The sequence below is a fragment of the Stegostoma tigrinum genome, chromosome 45 (assembly GCF_030684315.1).
Source record: "Stegostoma tigrinum isolate sSteTig4 chromosome 45, sSteTig4.hap1, whole genome shotgun sequence".
NCBI lineage: Eukaryota > Metazoa > Chordata > Chondrichthyes > Orectolobiformes > Stegostomatidae > Stegostoma > Stegostoma tigrinum.
In genome coordinates this window covers 3,647,901-3,673,435 of record NC_081398.1, presented here as the reverse complement: position 1 = coordinate 3,673,435, position 25,535 = coordinate 3,647,901, and the positions used below count along the sequence as shown (strand labels likewise).

The 25,535-nt window shown below is 41.7% G+C and overlaps 1 protein-coding gene across 5 annotated transcripts in view; it reads left to right on the top strand.

The window, feature by feature from the left end:
* The window catches only part of LOC125448704 (P2R1A-PPP2R2A-interacting phosphatase regulator 1-like), a 38,422-nt gene extending 13,352 nt beyond the window's left edge, over positions 1–25,070 (top strand). For 2 of the 5 annotated variants that reach the window (XM_048524170.2, XM_048524171.2), the window contains exons 4-10: positions 821–864; positions 4,077–4,131; positions 7,904–8,008; positions 12,690–12,778; positions 14,793–14,857; positions 18,002–18,104; positions 19,206–25,070. In XM_048524170.2, coding sequence (XP_048380127.1) covers positions 821–864; positions 4,077–4,131; positions 7,904–8,008; positions 12,690–12,778; positions 14,793–14,857; positions 18,002–18,104; positions 19,206–19,338 — 594 coding nt within the window. In that variant the 3' untranslated portion in view covers positions 19,339–25,070. Of the gene's footprint in view, positions 1–820; positions 865–4,076; positions 4,132–7,903; positions 8,009–12,689; positions 12,779–13,388; positions 13,453–14,792; positions 14,858–18,001; positions 18,105–19,205 lie in introns of all 5 variants that reach the window. The other 3 variants (XM_059642723.1, XM_059642722.1, XM_059642721.1) reach the window with 3 other exon arrangements.
* The last annotated feature ends 465 nt before the right edge of the window (positions 25,071–25,535 follow it).

The window sequence follows — 25,535 nt, the reverse complement described above, 5'->3', positions numbered from 1 at the left end:
CAATCAACTTTGTCTGGTGGGCAAATGGAGTTAAAACAGCATCAGATCGGCCAGGATCTTTGTAAATGGCAGAGCAGTTTTTACATTAGATTCCCTACAGTGTGGAAGCAGGCCCTTTGGCCCAAGAAGTCCACACTGCCCCTTGGACCATCCCACCCAGACCCATCCCCCTATAACCCACACACCTCTGAACACTACGGGCAATTTAGCATGGCTGATTCACCTAGCCTGTACATCTTTGGCCTGTGGAAGGAAACCGGAGCACCCGGAGGAAACCCACGCAGACACGGGGAGAATGTCCAAACTCCACACAGACAGTCGCCCGAGGCTGGAATCGAACCCGGGTCCCTGGCGCTAAGAGGCTACAATGCTAACCACTGAGCCAATTCCAATCCACAAGACTTAATATTTAGATGTATGCCTTCTTCAATAGACTGGTAGGATTAAATTTATAACAGACTCTTCTAGAAAACCGTAGCTGAGCTCAATCACGCCAATCAGTGGAAACTATTTGGTACTTCTGTTTTGGTCTGTTGAATAAGGTGGTGAGGACAGGGGCATTCCACTCTTTCTTAGTAATGGCCTAATACAGATTCACCCCAGACGGTGTGATGGTACATACCTTTCCAGTGAATGCTGCCACTTTAATTGTATTTCACTCGGGCAAGGAGGGTGTGACCGAGTGTAATGCCGGGCACTGCATTCTGTTGCAGTTTAGGAGCAAGACAGTTATTGGCTCAGTTTACCTGGAAGGGTGGCTGAGATCACAGCTGATTCCTGAGCACAGATGTAAGAAGCAATTGCTTGTTTTACATTTCAGGAGGAGAGCATGGATGTGATGAATCGGGAGGCAGCACACGAAAGGTGAGTTTGGGAATTGAAACTTTTCTCTCTGTCTGTTTTGTTAAAATCCATGATTTCTAAGGAGCCTTTGATTTGATTTATTATTGTCATGTGTACAGTGAAAAGTTCTGTTTTGCATGCAGATCATACCAAATAAAGTGCATTAGGGTAACAGAACAGAGTGAAGAATGCAATGTTACAGCTGTTGAGAGAAGTTGCATTAAATTTAAAGTTTGAGAGGCCCATTCAGAGGTCCAATAGCAGTGGGGAAGAAGCTGTTCTTTAATCTATTTGTACGTGTATCCAAACTTTTAAATCTTCTGCCTGATAGAAGAAAGTGGAAGAGAATATAACCGGGTGGAGGAATCTTTGGTGTTGGTTGCTTCCCTGAGGCAGCAGGAAGTATGGATAGTCAATGGATGGGAAGGTTGGTTTGCGTGATGGGATTGGGCTATGTTCATGACTGTCTGTAGTTTCTTGTGGTCTTGGGAAGAGTAGTTGCCACACAATGCTGTGATGCATCCAGATAGAATACTCTGGTCGCACCTCATTAGATTTTCTGCTCACTTTTTCTCTGTATTCTCTCTTCCTTCCTTCCCGTCCAAAACAAATCTCCCTCACACTCCTCCATATGTTGGTAGGGCTCCTCTGGACAAGAATGGTACAGAAGTAGGCTGTCCAGCCTGTCATGCGTCAGTCCTGCAATATTTTCATTTACAAGTATTTTTCCAGTTCCCTTCTGAAAGTTACCATTGAATCGGCTTCTCTGACCTTTCAGGCAGTGCATTTCAGATCATCACCACTTGTGTTTAAAATAAATCCTGAAGTGACTTCCTTACAAAGCGTTTCTTCAAATGATGAAGGTATTTAAGAGGGAGTTAGAACATTATCAAAAAAAGGAACACGAGAAGTAGGAGCAGGAATGGACCTCCTCTCCCATTTATTACAAGTGTGGCTGATTTTCAGCTTTAATTCCACTTCACCCACAAGCTCCTCATGTTCCTTGATTCCCTGAGAGACCAGAAATCTGATTATCGTAAGTGTATTCAGTAATATAATGTAATTCCACATCCCTCTAAGGTAGACAGTTTCAAGAATTCACAACCTCTTAAGTGAAGTTTCTTATCATCCCAGTTGTAAATCATTGGTACTTTATCCTGAGAATGTGCTAGACACCCCAGCTGGCAGGAACAAACTCTTAAGTCCACCTTGTTCAGTCCTTCTGAATACTGTGGGGTTTTGGGGTTTTCACTAATATAACCAATGAGAATGAATGTGGTGAGCTACGTGGAGAAGCCTAGGAAGTGGCAGTAAATGGTTAACTCTTTCAGAGGACCAGCACAGACAAGAGGAGTAGAATGGCTTCCTTGTATCTTTCACCTATTTTGTGATTCTGTGGTTGCGTTTGTCAGATTGCTTTTGTCTTTCAGTCTCATCAACTTCTGGCATCTACTGTTGCCCTTGCTCACTTTGACCTGGGATTGAACTGGGCTTCTTGTGGTATGGTTTCAGCACTAGGAAGCAGTAGGATTACTGAATAGAATTCATCACCTGAACTCATTTCTCTGTTTTGAGTTGGTGAGCATGTCAGTGTGTGGGGGCAAAATTGTATCAGAGATAATGGGAACTGCAGATGCTGGAGAATCTGAGATAACAAGTGTGGGGCTGGATGAACACAACAGGCCAAGCAGCATCTTAGGAGCACAAAGTTGACGTTTCATCAGAAAAGAGGGATAGGAAGAGGGTTCTGAAATAAATAGGGAGAGAGAGGGAGGCAGATCGAAGACGGATAGAGGAGAAGATAGGCCTCTCCCTATTTATTTCAGAAACCTCTCCCCATCCCCCTTTTCTGATGAAGGATCTAGGCCCGAAACCTCAGCTTTTGTGCTCCTAAGATGCTGCTTGGCCTGCTGTGTTCATTCAGCCCCACACTTTGTTATCTCAGTGTGTGGGGGCACCTGTGTATGATATAGATAGGTCACATCATCTTTCCTGATGCTGCTGGCATCTCCAAAGATTCCGTACCTGTCAAATACACCAAAACATTGTGCATGCCTCTCTTCCTCTTCCACGATTTGCTCCTTAAATTGTGATTTTCACTCCATAGGCATATGCATACTCCTGTCATTGACTTAAAATTGGAGGGAATCCAGACACAAGGCAAGCAGCATGAGTGCTGTGGGAGAGCTGATGTTTGGAATTCAACATTGGAAGAAGTAGAGTAATAGCAAACATAGAAGTGTGAATTCCAATTGGAAACAGTTGAGAAGAATGTAAATTTTTTGGCCAGCGTGGGAGTGCGAATGTGGGTAGATGGAAGTCTTTGAATGTTAATGTTTGATCTGTCTGAGTTTCTACTTGGAATGTTTTGTGCAAAGATGGTTGCAGCATTTGATTGTCTTATTCATTTCTTGTACTATACATGTTGAATTAGTCGCAAATAGAGAATATTTTCTTTAAACAAATTGCTGTTTTTGGCCAAATCGGAGAGTAATCCGATCTAGTTAACGTGATGAAGTGGTGAGATTGTTGAGGTTTTCAATTAAGTTTAATGAGTAAAGATGAAACCTGGAAATAGGTAATATTCCTACTCATGGAAGGATTGAGAATGAGAGTACACAGTTAAAACTAGTTAGTAAATGTGATGTGAAGAAACTTATTTATACACAACAGTTGTTGCCTGGATACACTGCTTAAGTGTGATGAAGGCAAATTCTGTTGAAGAATTCAAAAGCAAATTTCATGGTAATTTGAGAAAGAAGAAAGTGCAAGGAAACAGGAGAATGGCAGTAAGTAACTGGGCTGACTTTGTTTGATGAACTGACGTAGTCTTTATGAACTTAATGGTCTCTTTCTGTACTCTAACAGTGTGATTCTATGAGCACCCCATTGTAATTCTACTTGTACTATCTGTTTTTTTTGAATTATTTTAAACAGTTCCACCCTTGTCACATCTCATTAAATTCTCAATGAATACATGTTCATGAGCATATATTCACACTATCTCTGATCAGCCCTGATTGGATAGTGTCTGTGAATTTCGCTTGGTACTGCAAAGGAAACATACGTTAGTCCCTTCCAAATTCTGCTTCAAGCCGCTGGTGGACGTGGAAAATTATCAAGGCTTTTCTAATCTACCTCAGAGCAGCTGATGTTGATTTTTGGGGTGGGAGGCGTTAGCATACAGTAGTGTTCTGCTACCTAATTTGTGTTTTTCTTTCTGCCCTGTTAAGAGGGATCCACACAGCCATGCAAATGAGCTGCTCACGGGAAGATGGTTTTACATTGGTGAGTATCTCAACCTCGGTGTTAGTCATGGAGTTTTACGGTACGGAGAAAGGTCCTTTGGCCCATTGTGTCTGAGGCAGTCATCAAGCACCTATCTACTGTAATCTCATTTTTCAGCGCTTGGCCTAAAGCCTGTGTGCTCTGACATTGCAAGTGTTCATCGAAATACAATTAAAACATTGTGAGGAATCCTGTCTGTCCAAATGTCACTAAAATTTTACATTTATTTTAACTTTTTTCAATGAGGAAATGACTAGGTTTATAGATGAGAGTTGATGTAGTTTACATGGACTTCACAGAAAGGCTTTTGATAGGGCCTCATGAGAGACTAGTCAGAAAGGTTAAGATTGGGGTTCAGGCTAGTATGGCTAATTGGATACAAAATTGTTTTAGAAATGTTTTTCAGATACGTACCCACCTCCGGGTAAAAACATATTTCCTCAAATCCCCTCTCAATCACCTGCCCCTTATCTTAAATCTGTGCCTTCCTTGTTATTGACCCTTAGACTGAAGGGAAAGATTTTTTCTGATCTACTCCATATATGCCTTTCATAATTTTATACACGTCACTCAGTGCCTATCTGCCCGAAGGAAAACAACCCCAGTCAATTGAATATCTCTTTTTTTTGCAGGAAATCACTCCTGCTCAGGCAACATCCTGGTAAATCTCCTCCGCATGTGCTCTAGTGCAGTCAGATCCTTTCTATAGTGTGGTGACCAGAGCTGCACATTGTAAAGCAGCTGTGGCCTAAGTGAAGTCTTGTACATCTCCGTCATGATCTTCCTGATCTCGTAATCTTTGCCTCAGTAAAGACCAGTATCCCATAAGCCACTACTTAATCTACCAGTCCTCCTGCCATCAAGACATTGATGCCAAAGTCCCTCTGATCCTTTCCACTTCTTGGGGTTCTACTGTTCATCATGTATGGCCTTGCCTTATTGGTCGTCCCAAAATACTTTTTTCCACAATTCTATACCGATTGCTGTTTTTCTGCTCATTTGTGCAGCTTGTCTATGTCATCCAATAGAGTAAGGCTTTTGTGCTGACTATTTCATGCCACTATTTTTCACATTATCTGCAAACTACTGATCATGCCTTCTGTATTCCTGTCCAAATTGTTTAATGTATAGTAGAAACAGGAAGAGACCTGAAATCAGTGCACGTAACTGGAAACATGGGGCAAATCGCCTGTACGAGAGTAATCTGCCAACACTTGCTACATCTTTGCACCACTCAAACTATTTACTTAGATCCCTACAGTGTGAAAACAGGCCCTTCAGCCCAACAAGTCCACACCAACCCTCAGAGCATCCCACCTAAACCCATCCCCCTATATCCCACCTAAGCTACACATCCCTGAACACTATGGCAATGTTAGCATGGCCAATCCGCCTAACCTGCACATCCTTGGGTAGTGGGAGGAAACCGGAGCACCTGGAAGAAACCGACAAAGACATGGGAACAATGTGTAAACTCCACACACGCATTTTCCCAAGGGTGGAATCGAACCCGGGTCTCTGGTGCCATGAGGCAGCAGTGCTAACCACTGAGCCACTGTGCTGCCCCAGCAGGACCTGCTGCTGAACTCTGTGATATGCGGCTGGACACAGACTTTGAGTCATGAAACTAACTTTCAACCATTATCCTCTGCTTCCTTCCATTACGCTAATTTTGGATCCACTTTGCCAAACTGCCCTGGAAGCTATGGCCTCTTAACCATTCTCTTACATGAAACTTTTCAAAAGCCTTACGCTGAAATCCATGGAAACTACATAAACTGCACTACCCTCTCCTAAAAACCTGATTGCTTCCTCAAAAACTTAATCAACTTTGTCAGATATGATCTTCCCTTACAAAGCCATGGTATCTATCCTTGATTAATCCTTGCCTGTCCGAGTGGAGATATTGTCTTTCAGACCTTTTTCCAGCAGTTTCCCTACATCAGACTCACTGGCCTGTAGTTTCCTGGTTTATTCCTTGTGCTCTGTTCGGATAATGGTATCATACTGACTGTTCTTCAGTTCTCTAATACCTCTCTTGTGGCCAGGGAGGATTGAAGATTGATATCAGAGCCTCTGCAATTCCCTCTTTGCCTCTCCCAGCAGCCTGGGATACATCTCATCTGAGTCTGGGGATTGATGCATTTTTAAGCCTGCAAAACCAGTAATACCGTATCCTTCTCAGTGTTAATTTGTTCAAGAATATCGCAGTCCATTTCTACATCTACATTGGCCTTCTCCACATGGAATACAGATGCGAGGTACTCACTTAAATGTTCATGTATGTTTTCTGACTCCACACACACATTGCTACTTTGGTCCTTAATGGGCCCTATTCCTGACCTGGTTATCCTTTTGCACTTAATGTACTTATAAAACACGTTTGTAAGTAACCCAAAGCAGACCTTAGCGCCTGACAACTAATAAATAAATTGAGGCTTCTTTCTGTTCTCTTGTATTATTTGGGAGACTCTGGGGGAAGTTGTCTCAATGTAAAAGGACACTTAATTTTCAGCACCTTGCTTTTTTCACGATCATCAGGAATGAAAGACAGTCTAGAGGGTGAATCATTTGTATTCAGCGTACTCCCCCTTTGTGTGCAGGGGAGGGGGAAGAGAGGAAGTGTGGCTGGGATTTTCTGTCCGTTAAGAGAGATTTCAGGGGCTCATGAGGACGAATGGAAAGTTGGGTATGTTTATGTGGAAAATATGGAGTATTTTTGTTTTAAAAATGTTATCACCACCTTGCTGAACCCCACAGTCTTTCCCAGGTGGCCATTGACATGAACAAAAGAGCAGGAGGGCTCCTTTCAGCCTCTTCTGCCTTGCCTTCCATTCAGTTTGATTAGGGCTGATCCGTTTTTTTTAACTGTAATTTCTTTCGCCACAACTTTGCTTCCCTTAATCCACCAAAATCAGTCTCCGTTTTGAAAATTTCATTGGCCCACGGCTTTTAGCAGAAGTGAATTCTAGATTTCCACTCTCCCTTGTCTGAAGAAGTGCGTCCTGACGTCACTCCAGAAAAGTTTTGCTCTTAAAATTAAGATTCTGCAACTTTTGGTCTGAGCTTCCTTCTCCAGAGGAAATAGTTTCTCTCTAACAACTCAATCATGTCCGTTAACTATTGTAAACATCTCTGTTATATCACACTTTAGTTTCTGATGCTTGGTGGGATACAGCTCAAGTCTACCAACCTGTTCTTGTGAATTAATCCTTTTGGCAGTCCTAAGCATCCTTGGATATATTTACTGAATGCAATAGGTTCCTGGCAGACCAGGTGTGAGCAGCTTGTCTGTGGGAATTAGTCCTGGGATCACTTTAGCTCAGTTGGTTGGAGAAGCAGTGTGATGCCAACAATGTGGGTTCTATCCTTGTACTAGCTGGGGTTTTCTATGAAGAACTATTATTCTCAACCTCTTTTTTTTTTCCCCCGCCTGTGTGGTGACTGTCAGGTTAAACTACCAGCAGTTCTCTCTCTAAAGAGAGACCAACCCCATGGTCTGGTAAAACTATGGTGACTTGACTTGAGCCCTGTGTTGCTCGATAGGCAGCACATCTGAAGTAGCACTGGAAAGTATGTTACTTTTATCTATTTCCTTCCTTGTTTATCAGTGTCTGAAGGTGATTGAAGATTGTAACACATGATCATCTGACTTGGTTAAATTGTGAACTTAAATGGTGATTTGATGCGTGGTGATGGGGTTTTACCTGAAAGATATGGGGCAGAGGGTGATGTTTATACTGGCTATCTGGTGCTAATGTCTCTTTTGCAGTGTGATCAGATGGTGACTGCTGAGTCGGAGGACCAGATTTTGACTTTGCGGAGAGAGGATATTTTTCCCCTCTCTCCTTCTCCTTCTCCAACACGGATTGGCAAGGTAGGGATGGTAGTTGATGTATTAATTTCAGTTATGCCAGCTATTTGGCTCTTTTGCTGCTTTTAAGAAGAGACTGTGTTGAGTTTGTGACAGCCTTGCATTGCTTTGAGTTTGCATTCAGGGATACAACAGCTCTCATTTGCAAACGTCACCCAAAAGCATTTGGGAAGCACTTTTGCCTCTGAATCCCAAAGTTGTGAATTCGAATTCCATGTTGTAAATTTGAACACGTTGAAACTCCTGCTGCAGTACTGCGGAGTGCAGTTGAGGGAAATTAGAAATTGGCGGTACTCGCACACCTCACATTATAATTCATGGTTGAGCTGATCTTGGCACAGTGAAACAGAAAAGTCACAATGGTGTAATGTTCCTTCTTTAGGCCCATCAGCCCATGCTGTAACATCTCCCCAGTATGTGAACGTAACTGTATGACATTTTTAATCAATTGCATTGTGAAAAGCATCTGGCAGTGCAGTTATGGACTTGACCCCTTCAGACTTGGAAGGTGGTTTGTAACGTTGGTTGAAATACTTGTAGCCATTAACCAGACCTTGGTTGGTAGGGAGGAAGGTGGGCAATGAATTGGGAAAGAAAGGAAGACCTGTGTCTCTGCAGCAACTTTCACAACCTCAGGATGTACCCAAGCCAGTTTTGTCGCCACAGAAGAACTTGAGAAGTACCTCCCCTGTCGTTGTACAGGAAAACTGGCACTCAATCTGCACACAACCTAATCCTGTAATATATCCTGATGCATAAATATTGTTCATGGGTTGCAACAGGGTACCTCCCATGAGCTTCTACATCTGTGGAAGAGTTGTAAAATAAGCAAAGTGATGCAGTCAAGCACACTAACTTAAATGTATTTTCTGCTTTTGGCTCATTCATGAAGCCTTGTGACATTGTGGATCAAGTTAGCAAGTATCAGATCATTAAGTTTATTGAGCTGTTTGAGAAGTCCAGGGTGATTCAAATACCTCCTCTTAACTTCTTCACTTTAAATATTCTTCTTTGCGGATTAGCTGTTAAACCGAGGCGGTTTGTTCTCCTGAGAAGAAGTGAATCATCCCCAGCCACTTTTTCAAAGATGAACAGGGGTGTGTCCAAGCCAACATTTATTCCTTTGCCAATATCACAGAAAGAGGTTGGTCATTAAGATATTGTGGGAGCTTGCTGTGCAGATATTAGCTGCTGGGTTTCTTGTTTTACAAACATTTTCAGTAAAGGCTGGAAAACACTGGGATCAATTTGGGGTATCTCATTGGCGTGGACGAATTAGACTGAAGGATCTGTTTCTATGCTGTACAGCTCTGTGACTCTGTCTTTTGTTTGTAAAAGGCTCTGTGTGAATGCAAAACTTTTTAGTATGGAATGACAGGAGAATTGAGAAGAAATATAGAGAACACTGGGAGTAATTTTGTAAAGATGAAGGATGTGTTAACAACAATAAGACTCAATTTTGTGATGAGGAAGAAACATCCTGTGCCCTATCCACTTTCCCATATCCACCATAAATGTAGAGATTGAGGTTGATAGAAGAAAATAATAGATGTTTGGAATGTGGATGCAGAGATGTATTCTAAACATTCCATGTACAGGCTGTAAAGCAAATAAAAATTGGTTTAATATTGCAAGAATGAAAAAAACACTTAAAAGTTGATATCTAGAAATGCAAACATCAGTTTTTCAATTATGCAATCAGTGCTAAAAGCTAGGGGGATTGCTCCTGGAGGGCAACGTGGATGACAGCAGAAAGAGGAGTTGACCTAGGAGGGCAATGTGTACTCCAGATCGGTTGCAGGCAATTTTTAGTGGATGCGAAGGTGGCATAAAACAGATGAGTATGACACAATGTGACAGCAGATCTGGCAGGAATAGCGATAAGCAGCAGATGGAGTGAAAACAGAATTTGGCATGTTGATAGTGCTGTGTACACACCTACAGGAGTTCTCTCACTGCTTACCAGTCTGAGTTGGCCCTTTTTTAGTGTCACGTGATGAAGACATGCTTGTTTGTGCATTGTGTTTAATCTATTCCTAAGCCACCAATCACTTATTTCGGTTACGTGTAAGCATCAATATCTTGTTTGGCCAATTTTAATGTGAACTTGATCGCTCTGGGGTTTTCAGCCCTACAGGTCATCTTTGCTAAATTTTCCAAAAATAACATTAGAAATCATGCTTAAATTTCATTGAAACATGGAAGTGTAGCTCTGTTTCAGTTCTGCACTTTGTTCATTGTTGCTGTGGATTATGTTTCAAAGCCTGTGAAGTGGGTTTTTAATCTATGACCTTCTGATTCGGGTGAGAGGCAGTGCTACCCACCAGGTCACAGTTGTCATACTCGTGCTTTGTATGCAATCGTCATTTGCAATGTTGCACTGTTTCCTGGTTGCAGAGACAAACAAGCAGCTTGCTGACAGTTTTCATAAGATGTTTGGCGCCCTTGCCATTTTTATCAGAGAAGTTGTTTGAGGTTGCAAGAAGCACGTAATATTTTGGTACAGGGAAAAATGTTGGAACTCCCTCACTGCGAACTGGCTTTAGCTTCATTTGAGCTATGTGGCACATGGTGCATTTGGGATTTTTTATTCCTTTAATCATTCACCAAATGAGGGGGTCACTGGCTAGCCAGTATTTATTGCCCATCCCTAATTGCCCCAGAGGGCAGTTAAGAGTCAACCACATTGCTGTGGGTCTGGAGCCACATGTAGGCCAGACCAGGTAAGGATGGCAATTTCTTTCCCTAAGGACATTAGTGAACTAGATGGGTTCTTCCGACAGTCGACAATGGATTCATGGTCATCATTAGATTCTTACTTCCAGATATTTATTGAATTCAAATTCCACCATCTGCTATGGCGGGATTCGAACCTGAGTCCCCAGAACATTATCTGGGTCTCTGGATTAATGGTCTACCAGTAATACCATGAGGCTATTGCCTCCCATATTGACTATCTCTTCCCTCATGCTGCCCCCTGGGGAATCGCTGCATGGGCTTATCTGGATCACTTTAAGTCATTAGTTTTGGTAGAAGTTATTCTGTTTTCTGTGTCTAGAAAGTTGTTTCATTCAGCTGGGATAATAAAATGTGAGGCTGGATGAACACAGCAGGCCAAGCAGCATCTCAGGAGCACAAAAGCTGACGTTTCGGGCCTAGACCCTTCATCAGAGAGGGGGATGGGGAGAGGGAACTGGAATAAATAGGGAGAGAGGGGGAGGCGGACCGAAGATGGAGAGTAAAGAAGACAGGTGGAGAGAGTATAGGTGGGGAGGTAGGGAGGGGATAGGTCAGTCCAGGGAAGATGGACAGGTCAAGGAGGTGGGATGAGGTTAGTAGGTAGATGGGGGTGCGGCTTGGGGTGGGAGGAAGGGATGGGTGAGAGGAAGAACCGGTTAGGGAGGCAGAGACAGGTTGGACTGGTTTTGGGATGCAGTGGGTGGAGGGGAAGAGCTGGGCTGGTTGTGTGATGCAGTGGGGTGAGGGGACGAACTGGGCTAGTTTAGGGATGCAGTTGGGGAAGGGGAGATTTTGAAACTGGTGAAGTCCACATTGATACCATTAGGCTGCAGGGTTCCCAGGCGGAATATGAGTTGCTGTTCCTGCAACCTTCGGGTGGCATCATTGTGGCACTGCAGGAGGCCCATGACGGACATGTCATCTAAAGAATGGGAGGGGGAGTGGAAATGGTTTGCGACTGGGAGGTGCAGTTGTTTATTGCGAACCGAGCGGAGGTGTTCTGCAAAGCGGTCTCCAAGCCTCCGCTTGGTTCCCCCAATGTAGAGGAAGCCACACCAGGTACAGTGGATGCAGTATACCACATTGGCAGATGTGCAGGTGAAACTCTGCTTAATGTGGAATGTCATCTTGGGGCCTGGGATTGGGGTGAGGGAGGAGGTGTGGGGGCAAGTGTAGCATTTCCTGTGGTTGCAGGGGAAGGTGCCGGGTGTGGTGGGGTTGGAGGGCAGTGTGGAGCGAACAAGGGAGTCACGGAGAGAGTGGTCTCTCCGGAAAGCAGACAGGGTCTAGGCCCGAAACGTCAGCTTTTGTGAGGGTCTAGGCCCGAAACGTCAGCTTTTGTGCTCCTGAGATGCTGCTTGGCCTGCTGTGTTCATCCAGCCTCACATTTTATTATCTTGGAATTCTCCAGCATCTGCAGTTCCCATTATCTCTCATTCAGCTGGGTGCAGCTTTATATGTGCCACCTAGTGGCCAGAAGTAGCCTTGCACCTATAAGCAATGGGGACTCCAAATTAAACTATTCCTGGTGATCCAAAATAGCCGCTTACATCATGGAGTCATACAGCATAGAAACAGGACCTTTTGCCCAGCCCATCCATGCTGACCCAGTTTCCCAAACTAAACTAGTCCCTGTCTTCAGGAAAAAGATGGTAACAATGAACCTTTAAGGAGTCTGGACAGAGTTTTCTCTTGCCCATTCTCATGAACAATAAGTCACCAATTTAAACTGTTTGGCTAAAGAAGGAGTGGTGACCAAGGAGAAAACCATACCATGCATAGTTAGAATCTTGGATGCACTGCTGACGTATGTGACGAAGGCAGATTCAATTGTCACTTTCAAAACAAGAATTAGACACCAGTCAATGAAAGAGCCCAAGGTAATCAAGGAGTGCAGCAGGATAACTGTTTGTTTTAAGCTAATGATTGCCTCCTTGTTTTACAGCAGTATTTCTCATCTTCACAGCTGATTCTGATACCCAAAGGTGGCATCACCCCAAATTCCTCTCCAAGTCCCACTCGACGTATTGCAAGGTGAGAGGAATTGATGGACTCTTAGAGCTCCATGGAATGATAACTCATGGAGTTACTACTTTCTCATTTTAGACTGTGTTTTGCTTCCTGTCTGTTTTCAAATCTGGTGGTGTGGGCTTTGTTTGAAGTATAAATCTGAAACCCTTTCTCCTAATGTCATTGAGAATAGATATTGCAGGAGAAGCCAAAGCCCCTGCTTCGTTCGTCCTCAGCCGTCATGAGGGCCCTACAAGTTTTCTACAATGCATGTATCACCAGAAATTCTCCTGAGTCTAAGGCGCTAAGCCATGATAGTTTTACCACCAAGCTGTGTGCTAAGCAGGCTTATTTTCCTGGAATTAATAAAGTTTTCTTCAATCATTAGTACTGTTTGTGCAGCCAGTCTTGAGTATTGTCATCATGTCTTTCAGTCTCCCAAGCTGTGCAAAATCCCATTACATGCTGAGTGTCAGAGATCAGTGGGCAACTTTAATCATATCCTGCAAGGACATGCCCCTCTTTCAATACATTGTGCCAAATAGTCTGACAGTACCTTTAAATTGCTGAGTACTGAGGATGTGTTAACATTACGACTGTGGGCTCTGAATACCAATCTCTCTGTCATCACCAGTAATTACAAGAAAAGGACGTGTGCCATTTTCTCGTATCTTGCTGAATGTAGGTTTTACATACCAGTGAGTAGATTTGATCATTTCTGATTTGTGTCTTAATTCAGTTTTTGTTAAAATGCAGGCCAGCTATAATCTACTTGAATTGTAGAACAGGCTGGAAGGGCTGAATGGCCTCATGCTACTAGTATGAGTGCCTGTTTCCGTAACATTTATAGGCACTTGCTTGCAAGCAGATTTGGTTGCTTGATTTTTATACGGGGAATTTCCACATTTAAATGTTGATCTAAGTGTGACAAAACATTGTGTCAGCAGGAATGGCAATCACGCACAAGCTAGAAGTACAGTTTAGTGTACATGAGAAAAAGTTGAAGGGCAGTGATAGGTCAGTTGTCAGAGGGATCTTGATTCGAAGTGATATTGATGAAGGTGTTAAGTTTCTGACATACATCCTTGTGTGACTGGACAGGCCGATTGTCGACTCACTAATCTTTGGGAGTGGACGGCAGAATGTCCACAAGGTAGCGGGACCTGGAATGCAGCATTTGCTTGTTTTCTTTCCTTCCTTCCTCTGCTGTTGCTGCCATGCCTCCTCACTTACGATGCTGTGACTCAGTCAGCTATAGCTGATGGACAAGTTGTCACCGTCCTAAATGGTTGCTAGCAATACTTCACTCAAACCCTGGTTGCTAGCAAGTTCCTCCCAATCATTAATGTCAATGCTGCTACATTTCAGGGAAAGCTTCAGAGCATTTTCTGTGTCCTGCCCTGGAAGGTTGGGCATTTGAGAGTTTGGGTAGGACAGCAGTCTATATATATCCTGAGGAAGGGTGACTAGACTGGAAACATTAACTCTGATTTCTTGTCACTGGTGCTGCCGGACCTGTTAAGCTTTTTCAGCAACTTCTGTTTTTGTTTCTGATTAACAGCGTCCGCAGTTCTTTTGGATTTGAGTCTATATACAAATGTTACAAGGTCCTGCAGTCTGAGAAATTCCTTGCCTCTTTAAAAAGTGCTCCTTGTTCATGTTTTCTAATGCCTTTTGATCCACACGTACACAAAGCAAGATTGATCACACCTCCTAGTTCTTAACCTGCAAGCTGTCCACTGTCATTGAGCTCATTCTTCCTGTCTTGTATGGTGTCTGTTGTATGCACTGTAGCATTACTTCTCCCGAATTGCCCCTTGTTCCTTGGGCAAAGTCTGCTGCGCATAGGTGCATTGATTTTTATAGGGAGGGTGTACACCCTTATACTGGGATCAGAACTTTCATTAACACTGGTTCAATGTATAGTATGCCTTGACAGTTCAGTGCAGCCATTCACAGCAGTCTGTAACACGTTGTGGGTGAGTGTGGCTCATTGAACAGTGCTTGCCCAGATTTGAACTTGTCTTTGCTTTTACAGCAGGAGAAGTGTCAGCCCGAGTGTTGCTATACGACCCAGTGCCTTGGGGCCATTGAAGAGGAAAGGTAAGGAATCTTCCATAATACTACTTCAAAACGCAAGTATAAATTACACTTTTAATAATAGACACTTTAAATTTAAACTTTTGCTGTTAAACGAACCATGTTGTTGAAACTTTTCATCTTGGACTTGTGGGGATAGACGCAAGAATGCCAAATTTCAAATGATCACATCAATTTACACGACGGAAAAGGATATTGATTTGTTGGCAATACCTCACCAACTTTCTAACCAATTGGCACCCTCTTCTTTAATTTTTGTCGTCGTTTGAAGCTTGATATTCTTGCATTTGTCCTGATAAGTGTGAGATGAAAAGCTTCAGCAATATTTAAGTTGTGTACTATCACACAACTTTCTTTTACTTGTTGATCATGTGTTTCAGCTTAGCTCATTTGGTACCTGTCACCTTTTAAGTTTAAAAGTTGAAATTCAGGTTCTACTTCTGGATAGAATAGGTGCGTCCTTACTATAATTCACTCCTCAAATGAACAGGGTTCATCCACACTGAATGTAGATATTTTTGCTTTATTAAACAACTTAATATAGGAATGGTTTCTCAGATGAGGAACTTTCAGCGTTACATTTAGATTGGTGAGGTTGGGAGGTTTAACACTGGAGAAGAGAAGCTCGAATAGATTTAACAGAGGTGTTCAAAATCATAGGGGCTGGTTAGAGTAGAGAAGAAGAAACCGTTCTCATTGGTGGAAGGATCGAGAACCAGAAGGCACAGATGTAAGGTAACTGATTAAAGGAGCAAAAGTGATCTATAGAGAAACACGTCCGTGCCGTGGTGGGTTGGGGTCTGTAATGTTTTACCTGAGAGTATGGGGATGGCGATACGGTTAGACTTAGGTCTGTTCCACTGAAGCATTTGAGAGGGATGTGGATGAATACCTGAAAAGGAAGATTATGCAGGGCTGCAGGGAGGAGGCAGTCCAGTGAAACACAACTAGCAGAATGGCCCCCTTTTCTGCTGTAACCATTCTATACATGAGGGTTTTCTCCCCTTTGATTCTCTAAGCATTTACTAAAAAAGCAGGACCTAAAGAGTGATCCCAGTGCAAAAATAGGGAGGAAGCTGCAAGAATTATATAGCAAATCCATCAGCATCTGTAACAAGAAGGAAAGGTCAGCAATTCGGGAGGGATCTCTCACGATAACAAAACTTGATCCTGCCTTTCTACTTCAGCTGTGGACTGACTTTATTTCCAACATTAGTGCAGAACTTGCAACCTGCATGGCATGGGACTGGTGCTGTGTGCTAGCACCCAATTCTGAATTGTTAATAGTTTCTTCTATAAATCTTTTTCTCTGGTATTTTTGAACAAAAAAAATTGCAGATTTCAAGAGAAAGGAAAAGAAAGTGCAGTAAATATGAGCAAGGCAGGTGGCATCCATGGTTAGAAAAACCTTCAAAACACCGGACACTGTTAGGTCACTGGACCCAGATGTTATCTGTGAGTTCTCTCCAGAGATGCTGTCAGACTTGCTGAGCTTTTCCAGCAACTTCTGTTCTTGTTTCTGTTTTTGATTTCCAGTATCTGCAGTTCTTTCGGCCCTTATCTCGAGACTGCTCCCAGTCCCTCCAAAATTTGACCTAAATTCAAAAAACCCAAAGGACTCCAGTAGCTGTTCTTCAGAACTTGACCTAAATTCTATAGACAGAGGAACGTTCTTCCTAGCATTCAATATGACAAGTCCTCTTAAGAATTTTATAACCTCGGGGAATTAATTCATTTTTCTTTTAAACTTGGGGAAAATGTAGACCTATTCTCCTCAATCTCTATTTACAGGACAATCCTCTAATTCCATGAATTTAATTTGAGTTTTCATTGCTCCCACTCAAAGGTAAATAAATCCTTCCTGGGTGAGGACATTAATAATTACATCATACTTCAAGTATGGTCTCACCAAAGTTTGTAGAATAGCAGTACACCTTCTTACCCTTATCCTCCCAATTTTCTTGCAATAAAGGCCAACAATTTTGCTTTCATAATTGCTTGCTGTACTGGAGCTGTAATTCACATACAAGGACACAATAGTCCCACTGCACACCAGCATTTACTAGAGTCTTGATCTTTTAAATTTTTATTTGAAAAGCTAATTTGAGTCCAAACTTTTTTTTTTATCAGCCGTATTTATTGCTTATTGAGAACTGTTTCCCATTCAGTTCTTGTCTGTAACAAAACCATAAAGTATTAGGTCTGGCAGCACCTTTGAGGACCAGGGGTGGGGTGGAGAAGAGGAGAGAGATGGTGGGGGGGAAGAGTCCATAATGACTCTTCTGTGAAACTGGCAGTTCTTATCTATGCTGTCGCAATGATTATATAAAAAATTTCCTTCAAACAAGTTCAGAAATGGCTTTGAAACAGTGCTGGAGATGAATTTCATAAGACTTTTAATCAGCATATTAAAAATATACATCAGAAATGTCAGTGAGTGATTAAGAGTCAGTGACGTTGTAAAGGACCTGGAATCACATGTAGATCAGATGAGGTAAGGACAGAAGATTTCCTTCCTTGAAAGGTCATTAATGGACCAGATGCATTTTTACAACAGTCAGCGATGGTTTCATGATTATTATAATAGAGACCAGAATTCCACATAGTTTGGTTAATTGAATTTAAATTCCACCTTCCGTTGTATTGGGATTTGAATCTGTGTCCCCAGAGCATTAACCTGGGCCTCTGGATCATTAGTCCAGTGATGTTACTGCTTCATCATCATCTTCCTAATGAAGGTGACATGGCAAAGTATTAAAATCCTGATGCCACCTTTACTTGAGCATTGCATAAACCTTAACCAGTCCTCTGGTACAAGTTGTATATTTACGTCTGTAGGCTTATCCACTTGAATCATTTTGCAACAATGAACCAGTGACATCTGTAACAGAGTGTGACAGGAAAAAAATACCAGAGTTCCATAGTACTGATACCTGTGCAGGACCCAATGAAATTAAATTTAAGTGCCTGCCACTCATTACAACTTGAGGCCTTAACTTTTTAACACTATTGCTGAAGTTTAAAAAAACTTGTGTGTGCTGTATTCTCTTTCCTTTTCTTCTCTCTCTCTCTCTCACTTTCTTTCTTTTTCTCTGTCTCTCTCTCTGTATCGTGCTCTCTGTTCATAGTCTTTGCTTCTTCCTACAGGCGACATGGAAGTGGATTCTCCTCCAAAGAAATTGTTTGTCAGTGGCGTTCCCGGGATCGGGAATACTGAGACCCCTGTGCTAACACCGTTGCTTTCACACAGGTATGCAGAACACAGGTTGTTTCTCTCTAGTAGAAATGATATAAACTGTACCCAAAGTTCTGGTGCATTTCACCCAGATAGATATCTTACACCCTCTACTGACACTTCCTCTGATGCATTGGGAACCTATTAATAAGTGGCATGTTTTGAGTGAGTGTAAGATTGACAGTTGGCAACATTTATTCAATGTCATTTTCTATTTTCTCTTGTCCCAGAGGCACTGGTTGTTCCTGCACAGCACATCTGAGTTCATGTTAACATCAAAAGCAAAGTGCCTTACAAGCTCAACAGATCTTGGTCTTTTCTGATATCTATCCATTAAAGTTTATTAATAGGGGACACTAGAAGGGGCAGACTGTCTGACTTATTTCCTGCTCTGTTCCCTTCCCCTAATTGACTGGCTCCTAAGCCAGATGTTGGCTTAAGTCATCCATAATGAAGCTAGTCTGTTGTCCCACTCTCCTAAAACTTGTGGGTTTGACTGAACTACAATTGCTTCAGTGCTGGAGCAGGTGAAAATTGACCACAGCTCTTGTTTCTTATTACCAGAAAACTTGGGTGAGGAATTGGGGTAAGGAACCAGGGAGGTATTGGTGCCCATTCTGGATATAAAATTGCCATAAAAATGGAGGTGGTGGCTGTCCCTGTAATCACCTTCAACCCTCTGAGATCTCAGTGCTTCAATTTTGGTCTTTTGCCCCTGACTGTTAAATAGCTACTTGCCATTGATGGTGATCCCTGCAGTTAGCTCTGCCTAAGCACTGGAATTACTTGCTTCAACCTGGCTTCCTCCCCTCTCCACCTTACAGATCAAACTCTCAAATCCTTTAACCAAGTCTTTGGTTATCTGCTAGCATGTGTCCAGATGTGGCTCAGGGTCAAATTTAGTTTGATAATGTTTCTGTGAAGACCCTTGGAAATTTATTGCAAAAGATACCCACTACAAAAGTTAAATACAAAAGATATCAATCCTTTAATTGGGAGAAGGAAAGGGAAATTTGGGAGGAAAGCCAGAGGAAGTGTGTTTAGGTCCTTCCTCCAACAGTGCCAGTGAACCAATCCTAACAACACCTCTACTTTTTTTTATTGTGTTTGTTTCAGCCTGGAATGTGTGAATAGCAGCCCTCCACAGACTGTGCCTCCATCAGGGCCTTATGTTGCAACTTCACCATCCGCTGCCGAGATTGGTTTCACTTCGCCATTTGCCTCTGTGGCTCACCCACCTGGAATGTGAACAAAAGAGACAATCACCTTTATTCTAAGAGATGGGCTACATAAAGCACTTTGTGAGAGGACACTGTATAATAGCATTCCTAATCAGTATTTTATAGTGATTGTATAGTTAATTAGTGAAAGATACCATTCAAGGACGGTCAATGAGTAAGGGAACAGAATTCGCTCCTGCCTGCCACTTGGCCCGGAACTGCACAATTCATGGTTGGAGCTAACCTGACTCTTCGCTATTTGGGTTCAGACCTAGTGCCTGCCCGCTGTACATACCACTGTATGAATCGCTGTAGAAAAATTAAGTTGTTGTGAGGTTATAAGAGAGTTGATGAAGCTATTCTTGCTCTGCGCATGTGAGTGTGTGTGTGTGTGTGTGTGTGTGTGTGTGTGTGTGTGTGTGTGTGTATATATACACCAATACGGCTGGAGCCTGTGATAAGACAAAGTTGATCACAGTCAACCATTTTAAGTATGACTTGACAGAACGGGACAAGGTTCTGCATACATAATGACCAGATATAATGAAAAGAGCTACAGATGGGGCCAATCATTACTGTGACAGCTAGTGAGCTTTACTAGTGGAAGTAGAGAGAGGGGTGTGGAGTCTGCTCCTGCGACTCTTCAAAGTCAGGCATGTTTCTACAGTGAGCTGGGAACTTCTGGCTACATTGATGGTATATGCAGAATATAATGACCCACAAATAGTGACTTCCACCAGCTTCAAAACAGTGATTGGCTTCATGGCTTGCTGTTGTTTTATCTGATTCTACTTTATGAAGCTGGTTCCTGGATTGTTTAAACAAAGATTTTCACATCATTTGGGTTATCTTGCATGTTGGACTCTTTGTCCTAGCAGACTACAAGGTCACTGCAGTGCTAACCATCATGTAGGCAGACATTTGCTGTTTAGGATGCAAATGTGTTCATGGCATATGTTGCGATTCTTCTGTAGTTTCCTCCCAATGCAGTTGAATTCCCATATAATATTACATTCAGCCCACCATAATTTCCTTATTGGAATAATATATCAAACGGTCTGTTCTGGAACCAACTTCGCTCATCTCCAACTCAACTGAGAGGAGCCTCGTAGACATGACTTTCTCTTTCTTTCTGAATCAGGATCTCTTGTGGCCTGCAAAGCTTGTGGGATCCCTTCCTTAATAGCCGCCAACTCAGCATAATGCCTGTCATGAAACTGCCTACTGTTTGGGCTGAATATGGTGTTGCCACTTACAAGCTAGGGAGATGGTTTAATATTTTACAGTATTATAAACATAGGTGTTTGCATCTGGTGGTTCGGAGCTGGCATTGGGAACAATTGAAGGCAAGCTAAATGGGGAGAGTGAACCACTGCCAGATTTGTACGTAAGTGCAGCCATTTTTTCTTACTTTGTATGTCATGATTATTTAACTGAGGACCAGGAAATTCCTAGTGCTGTTATATTTGGAACATAGCTGACCAAAAACTGCAGTAGAAGCTCCTGGAAATGGTCTTATTTTCATGTGGAAGGTGCTTGCAGCTGGAAATTTCATTCAGTAAGAAAAAGGCGGGCTCCTGTTTATTGTAGGTTGAATGTAATGTAGAGGAAGGTACAATGCTTATTGTTTGGTTTGAAATGATCAGGATATGTGGAATTTCTTGGTAACTCATGAGCAAGTTGATCTGTGTGTTGAGTCGAGACGAAACAGTCACTGCCATGCAAACCTGAAGATGATTGTGTGCAATGTGTTGGACTCCAGATATCTGGAAGACCCATAGCTTTATTTGATTTTACTTTTGCTGCTTTTAGAATATTAGCTGCTGCGTGTTGCTTCAGCAACTTGTACTGCACCAGTCCAGTCACTGTTGTTGCTGCTGTGGGTTTCTAAGCTTAGAACCACTGAACTTCTAAAGTCTCCCAGTCTGAGGGCAGGAATGCATCTGACAAGCGGTTAAGTTCGACAACTCCCCCCCCCCCCCCCCCCCCCCCCCCCACTCTGTAATTTTCTTCTGTCACTAGCTAACTGCTTTTATTAAACCATTGTAGCTGCTTCTACTTGGACGGAAAGCTAGGAAGTGGATAGTGCTGGTGAACATTCAAAGTCTTGGCATTTTGTTTGAGCTATCCTTTTGTTGGTTGACTCTCCAGCAGCCATTCTGCTGGAGACTGTGTGGCTGGTTGGCAGGTCGAACCTGCAGGACTCTAACATCAAGTATTGGCTCATTTCACCCATTTCATACCAAAGCCTTTTAAGAGAAAAAAGATGTGGAGAGGATGAGTTTTTTTTTAATAAAGGAAGATATTGAGGTGTCTTGATTGCCTTTGCCTCTGTGTGCTCAGATTTTATTCACTTGCTGTTTAACACTGTATAGCAACACTGTATAGCACCCATTCGTTATCAGATAGTACTGGGTTAATCCAGTTAATGTGGTGTAACTCGAAGGGATTTAAAAATATATATATTATTTACAATCACTGGTCTAGAGAACCACTGAGTAGGGATGACACAGTATATGAAGAAAATAAATTTATGGTCATTGCTAATTTTATATTTTTATATAATTATATAAATTATATATAGATGTTTATAAAAACAGTAAAAGTTGTCTAACTTCCAGCTGTCCAGAAAGGTCACTCTTGTCTGTTGTTACCACTCTTAATGCCATTGCAGACAATTAAAGTCACTGATTGTCAGGTTAGGAGTGAGAATTTCAGAGGTCCCACATGTGTTTGCAGCCAGAAAGCGCTGCAAAAAAAGTATGAAAGGGCACAACTGACTTAACATGAAGGAGTGTAGTAAGAACTAACTTAAAACAAAATAATTCCAATAACGTTGAAAGACTGGAGTATTGGACGTTTTCCAAAAATGAAGGGGGGGGGGGGGGGGTGGGGGGGTGAAAATTAAATTGTGAGCAATCCCCATCTTTGGATTCATACTATTTTGTAAGGAAGATCTGGCCGTCTGAAGTGAGCCTCAGTAGCAATGGTTACAGATGATTATTCAACCTTCCACTACTTTGTGTTTCTTAAGATGTTTGAAATGAGGCAAATAATTAAACACACAGATGTTGCTCAAATGTTTGCGTTGTGACTTAACAATTTTCTCAATTGTTACTTGTCAAGTTGAATTGAATTTTTTTTTTCTCAATTTCATAGCTGCCTTGATGTCTTGGCAGCAAAAATACTTTAACTGAGGAGTATGTGTGTGTGTGTGTGTGTGTGTGTGTGTGTGTGTGTGTGTGTGTGTGTGTGTGTGTGTTCCTCAACGTCAGTCTTTAAGAAAAATGTGTTTCTACTGCATTCAACAAAATCTACAAGTACTAATCTATTCTGTGACATTGCACTCAAGTGTTTTCAGCGAACTTGAAGGCTGGAAGAATAATTAAATCAGGATACATTTGTAAAATTGGACTTCTTTCCTATTATAAACTATTTCCATATTTAAAAACTGTTCATTAAAACTTGTTTCTCTGTAACAACACTCTCCTGCTAGTAGTGATGTGGTATGACCAGTGGAGAGCAGATGTGAGTAACCCAGAGTTTCTATTAGAAATTGGGGAGGAGTTGGTAAGTACACAGATATGCAAATCTTTTACTATATTACTTGTGGTAACTGTTACTTAGATTTTGCATTATGTTTTAGAACCAGTTCTTAGATCTTTGCAATCAGTGGTAGCTCCTGTCGTCAATGGGTGGAAGTCAGCAGTGTTGACTGGTATTCTTTCTCATCAATACGTTGGGCTTATTCACAGAGACGAAAATAAGTTGGGAGTGGGAGGGAAAGGAGGTCTCAGATCTATAAGGCACAGTGTTCCTTTTTTACCTGATATTTCCCATTTCAAAGTATTCATAAAATACAGCATATAAGTGGGGCACTCGTTCCATTGTGTCTCTGTTCTCTCCTGCCCTTTTTCCACATAGCACTGCAGATATTACCTCTTAAGGTAATAGTTTTGATGAAATATGACTTTTTTTTAAAACAGATCCTTAACAAGGTCTCCAAAATAGTGTTTTGAGACAGGAGGTAAACTGGCTTTCTTTTAAAAATAAGCTTTTGAAAGAGAAAATCCTTTCAATAATTTCGAATTTTGAGTGATACATCTTGAATAACTACTTTATTAATGGAGCTTATTTGATTGTCTCAGGGAAGTGGAGAAGATTTTTTTTTCTCAATTATGGTAGTCTTTTTTGTCACAGCACCCAATGGATCAGATAAGCAGAGGGGGACCAAAAGGTATTTTCGTTCCAAGTACTTACATGGAGTAAGTGGAATAATTTATTTTTTGTCAATGGCCACAACTAAAACAAGATCCCTCTTAGTGTATAACCTGCTAGACAAGAATTGTTTCTCAGTGAAGAGTTTAAACTATGTTGAAACATGGGTGAAAACTCCGTCCCTCATCTCTGTATTCTTCAGTGCTCCCTGCCCCATCACCACCAACTTCAATACAGTTATAGGGAAATTATGGCTTTACCCCTTAAACAGCTGGACTTTCAGTGGGAAACAACAAAACAAATTCACTTTCCTTTAGCAAATGGAAATTATCAATTTATCAAGTAAAATGACCAATTTGGACAATAGAGTTATTAAGGTGCAGTGTGGCAAATAATCCTGCATAGCATTGTCTTGCACAGCTTTTATAATGAGTCTTTTAAGTTGCAGTTATTCTTCTTAAAATTCCATGGACCAATTTGCAAGTTGTTGTGGCCTTTTGTACATAGCTCTGATTTGCTCAATTTCTTAGGACTTAGACAAGGCCAGTTGTGACATTATCTTTACAGGGACTGAGATGCAGACATCCGATAAATCCGATAACAGTTGAGTCCCCAAGGGGTGCATGTCTTTGAAGATTTTAAATTCAGTGTGTGACCATTGTCCACTCAACATCTAATACAACAAGCATGATCTAGGAATGTTGGAGTTTCATTTTGTATCTGTGTACATCTGCTAAGCATTTGGAAAACATACCACTCATTGGATTAAGGTGTTGCCTACAATCAGTATGGCTTCTCACAGACCAGGTTAAGCAGCCAAATTGACTACTTGATTTTTTGGCCTGTAAAATGCCCATGTATGAACATTAGACAAGAAAACGCTCTGTTTTGGGCAGTGCCATTCAGCAATACCCATTTTTTCCAGAAGTAAATGGGTACCAGAAACGTGATGCTGCTTGGTGTCCCAATGTCAATGGCTGCAGCACATTTGGAAAGAAAAAGAATGAAAGGGGAGGGGTCGGTTAAAGGGAAGTGCATTGTTGGAAAGGGCTAAAGACTGCTGTTTAAAGATGGTGGTCCTGTGGATGACATCAATGATCTGCACTACATGAGCTGGCATCTGCAATCTGGACTTGCACAGATAATGGCACATGTGACAGCCTCATTTGAAAAGATTTTTTTCAACATTAGTATGATCCTGTGCCCATTTGCACTAATGTAAAATGGTGACTTGAGCATTTACCTAAGCCAAAGAATCCTTGAATTTCAGATCTTGGATGCTAAATATCACTCCATGTATAATGGCTATGATTATGCTCTAGATTCACTTGAGTGATAACTTTGGGGCATTATCTGTTGGCCTGCATAAACCATACTTGTGAATGGGGAACTGCAGTCTGGGATGGTTTGTTTTGTGAGTAGGAATAACAGTATTTTTGCATTGTTTTGTTTATGTGGCTCTGTTGAAAATGCCACAGCTTGTCTGTAGAAAGCAGTCAATGTGAAATGTTTGTATGTACAAATTAAATAATGAATCATTAAATATGCCTAGTCTTTTTCAGCCAAAAATCATCATGGCAGATCAGTTTTAATTCTTTAAATCCAAGAAACAGCAGTTAAATAACCTATATTTCTAAAAGTAACCGATGTTCTGATTACATTGTAAAATTCTGGATTAAATTAGTTTTGCATTTTTCTAGAATTTTTCACAAACCGAGAGATTTCAAAGGCTTTACAGCCAATGACGTATTTTTTAGTCACTACTTAAGAATTTGACCTACACCATTTGATGCACATTAGTTAGTTTCTCAATTCAAAATATCACCACTTTCAGATATAGTCGTACAGCACGGATACAGACCTTTCAGTCCAACTCGTTCATGCCCACCAGGTTTCCCAAACTGAACTAGTTCCATTTGCTTGTGTTTGGCCCATATTACTCTAAACTTATTCAAATACCTGTCCAATGTCTTTCAAACATTGTGACTGTACCATATCTATCAGTTCC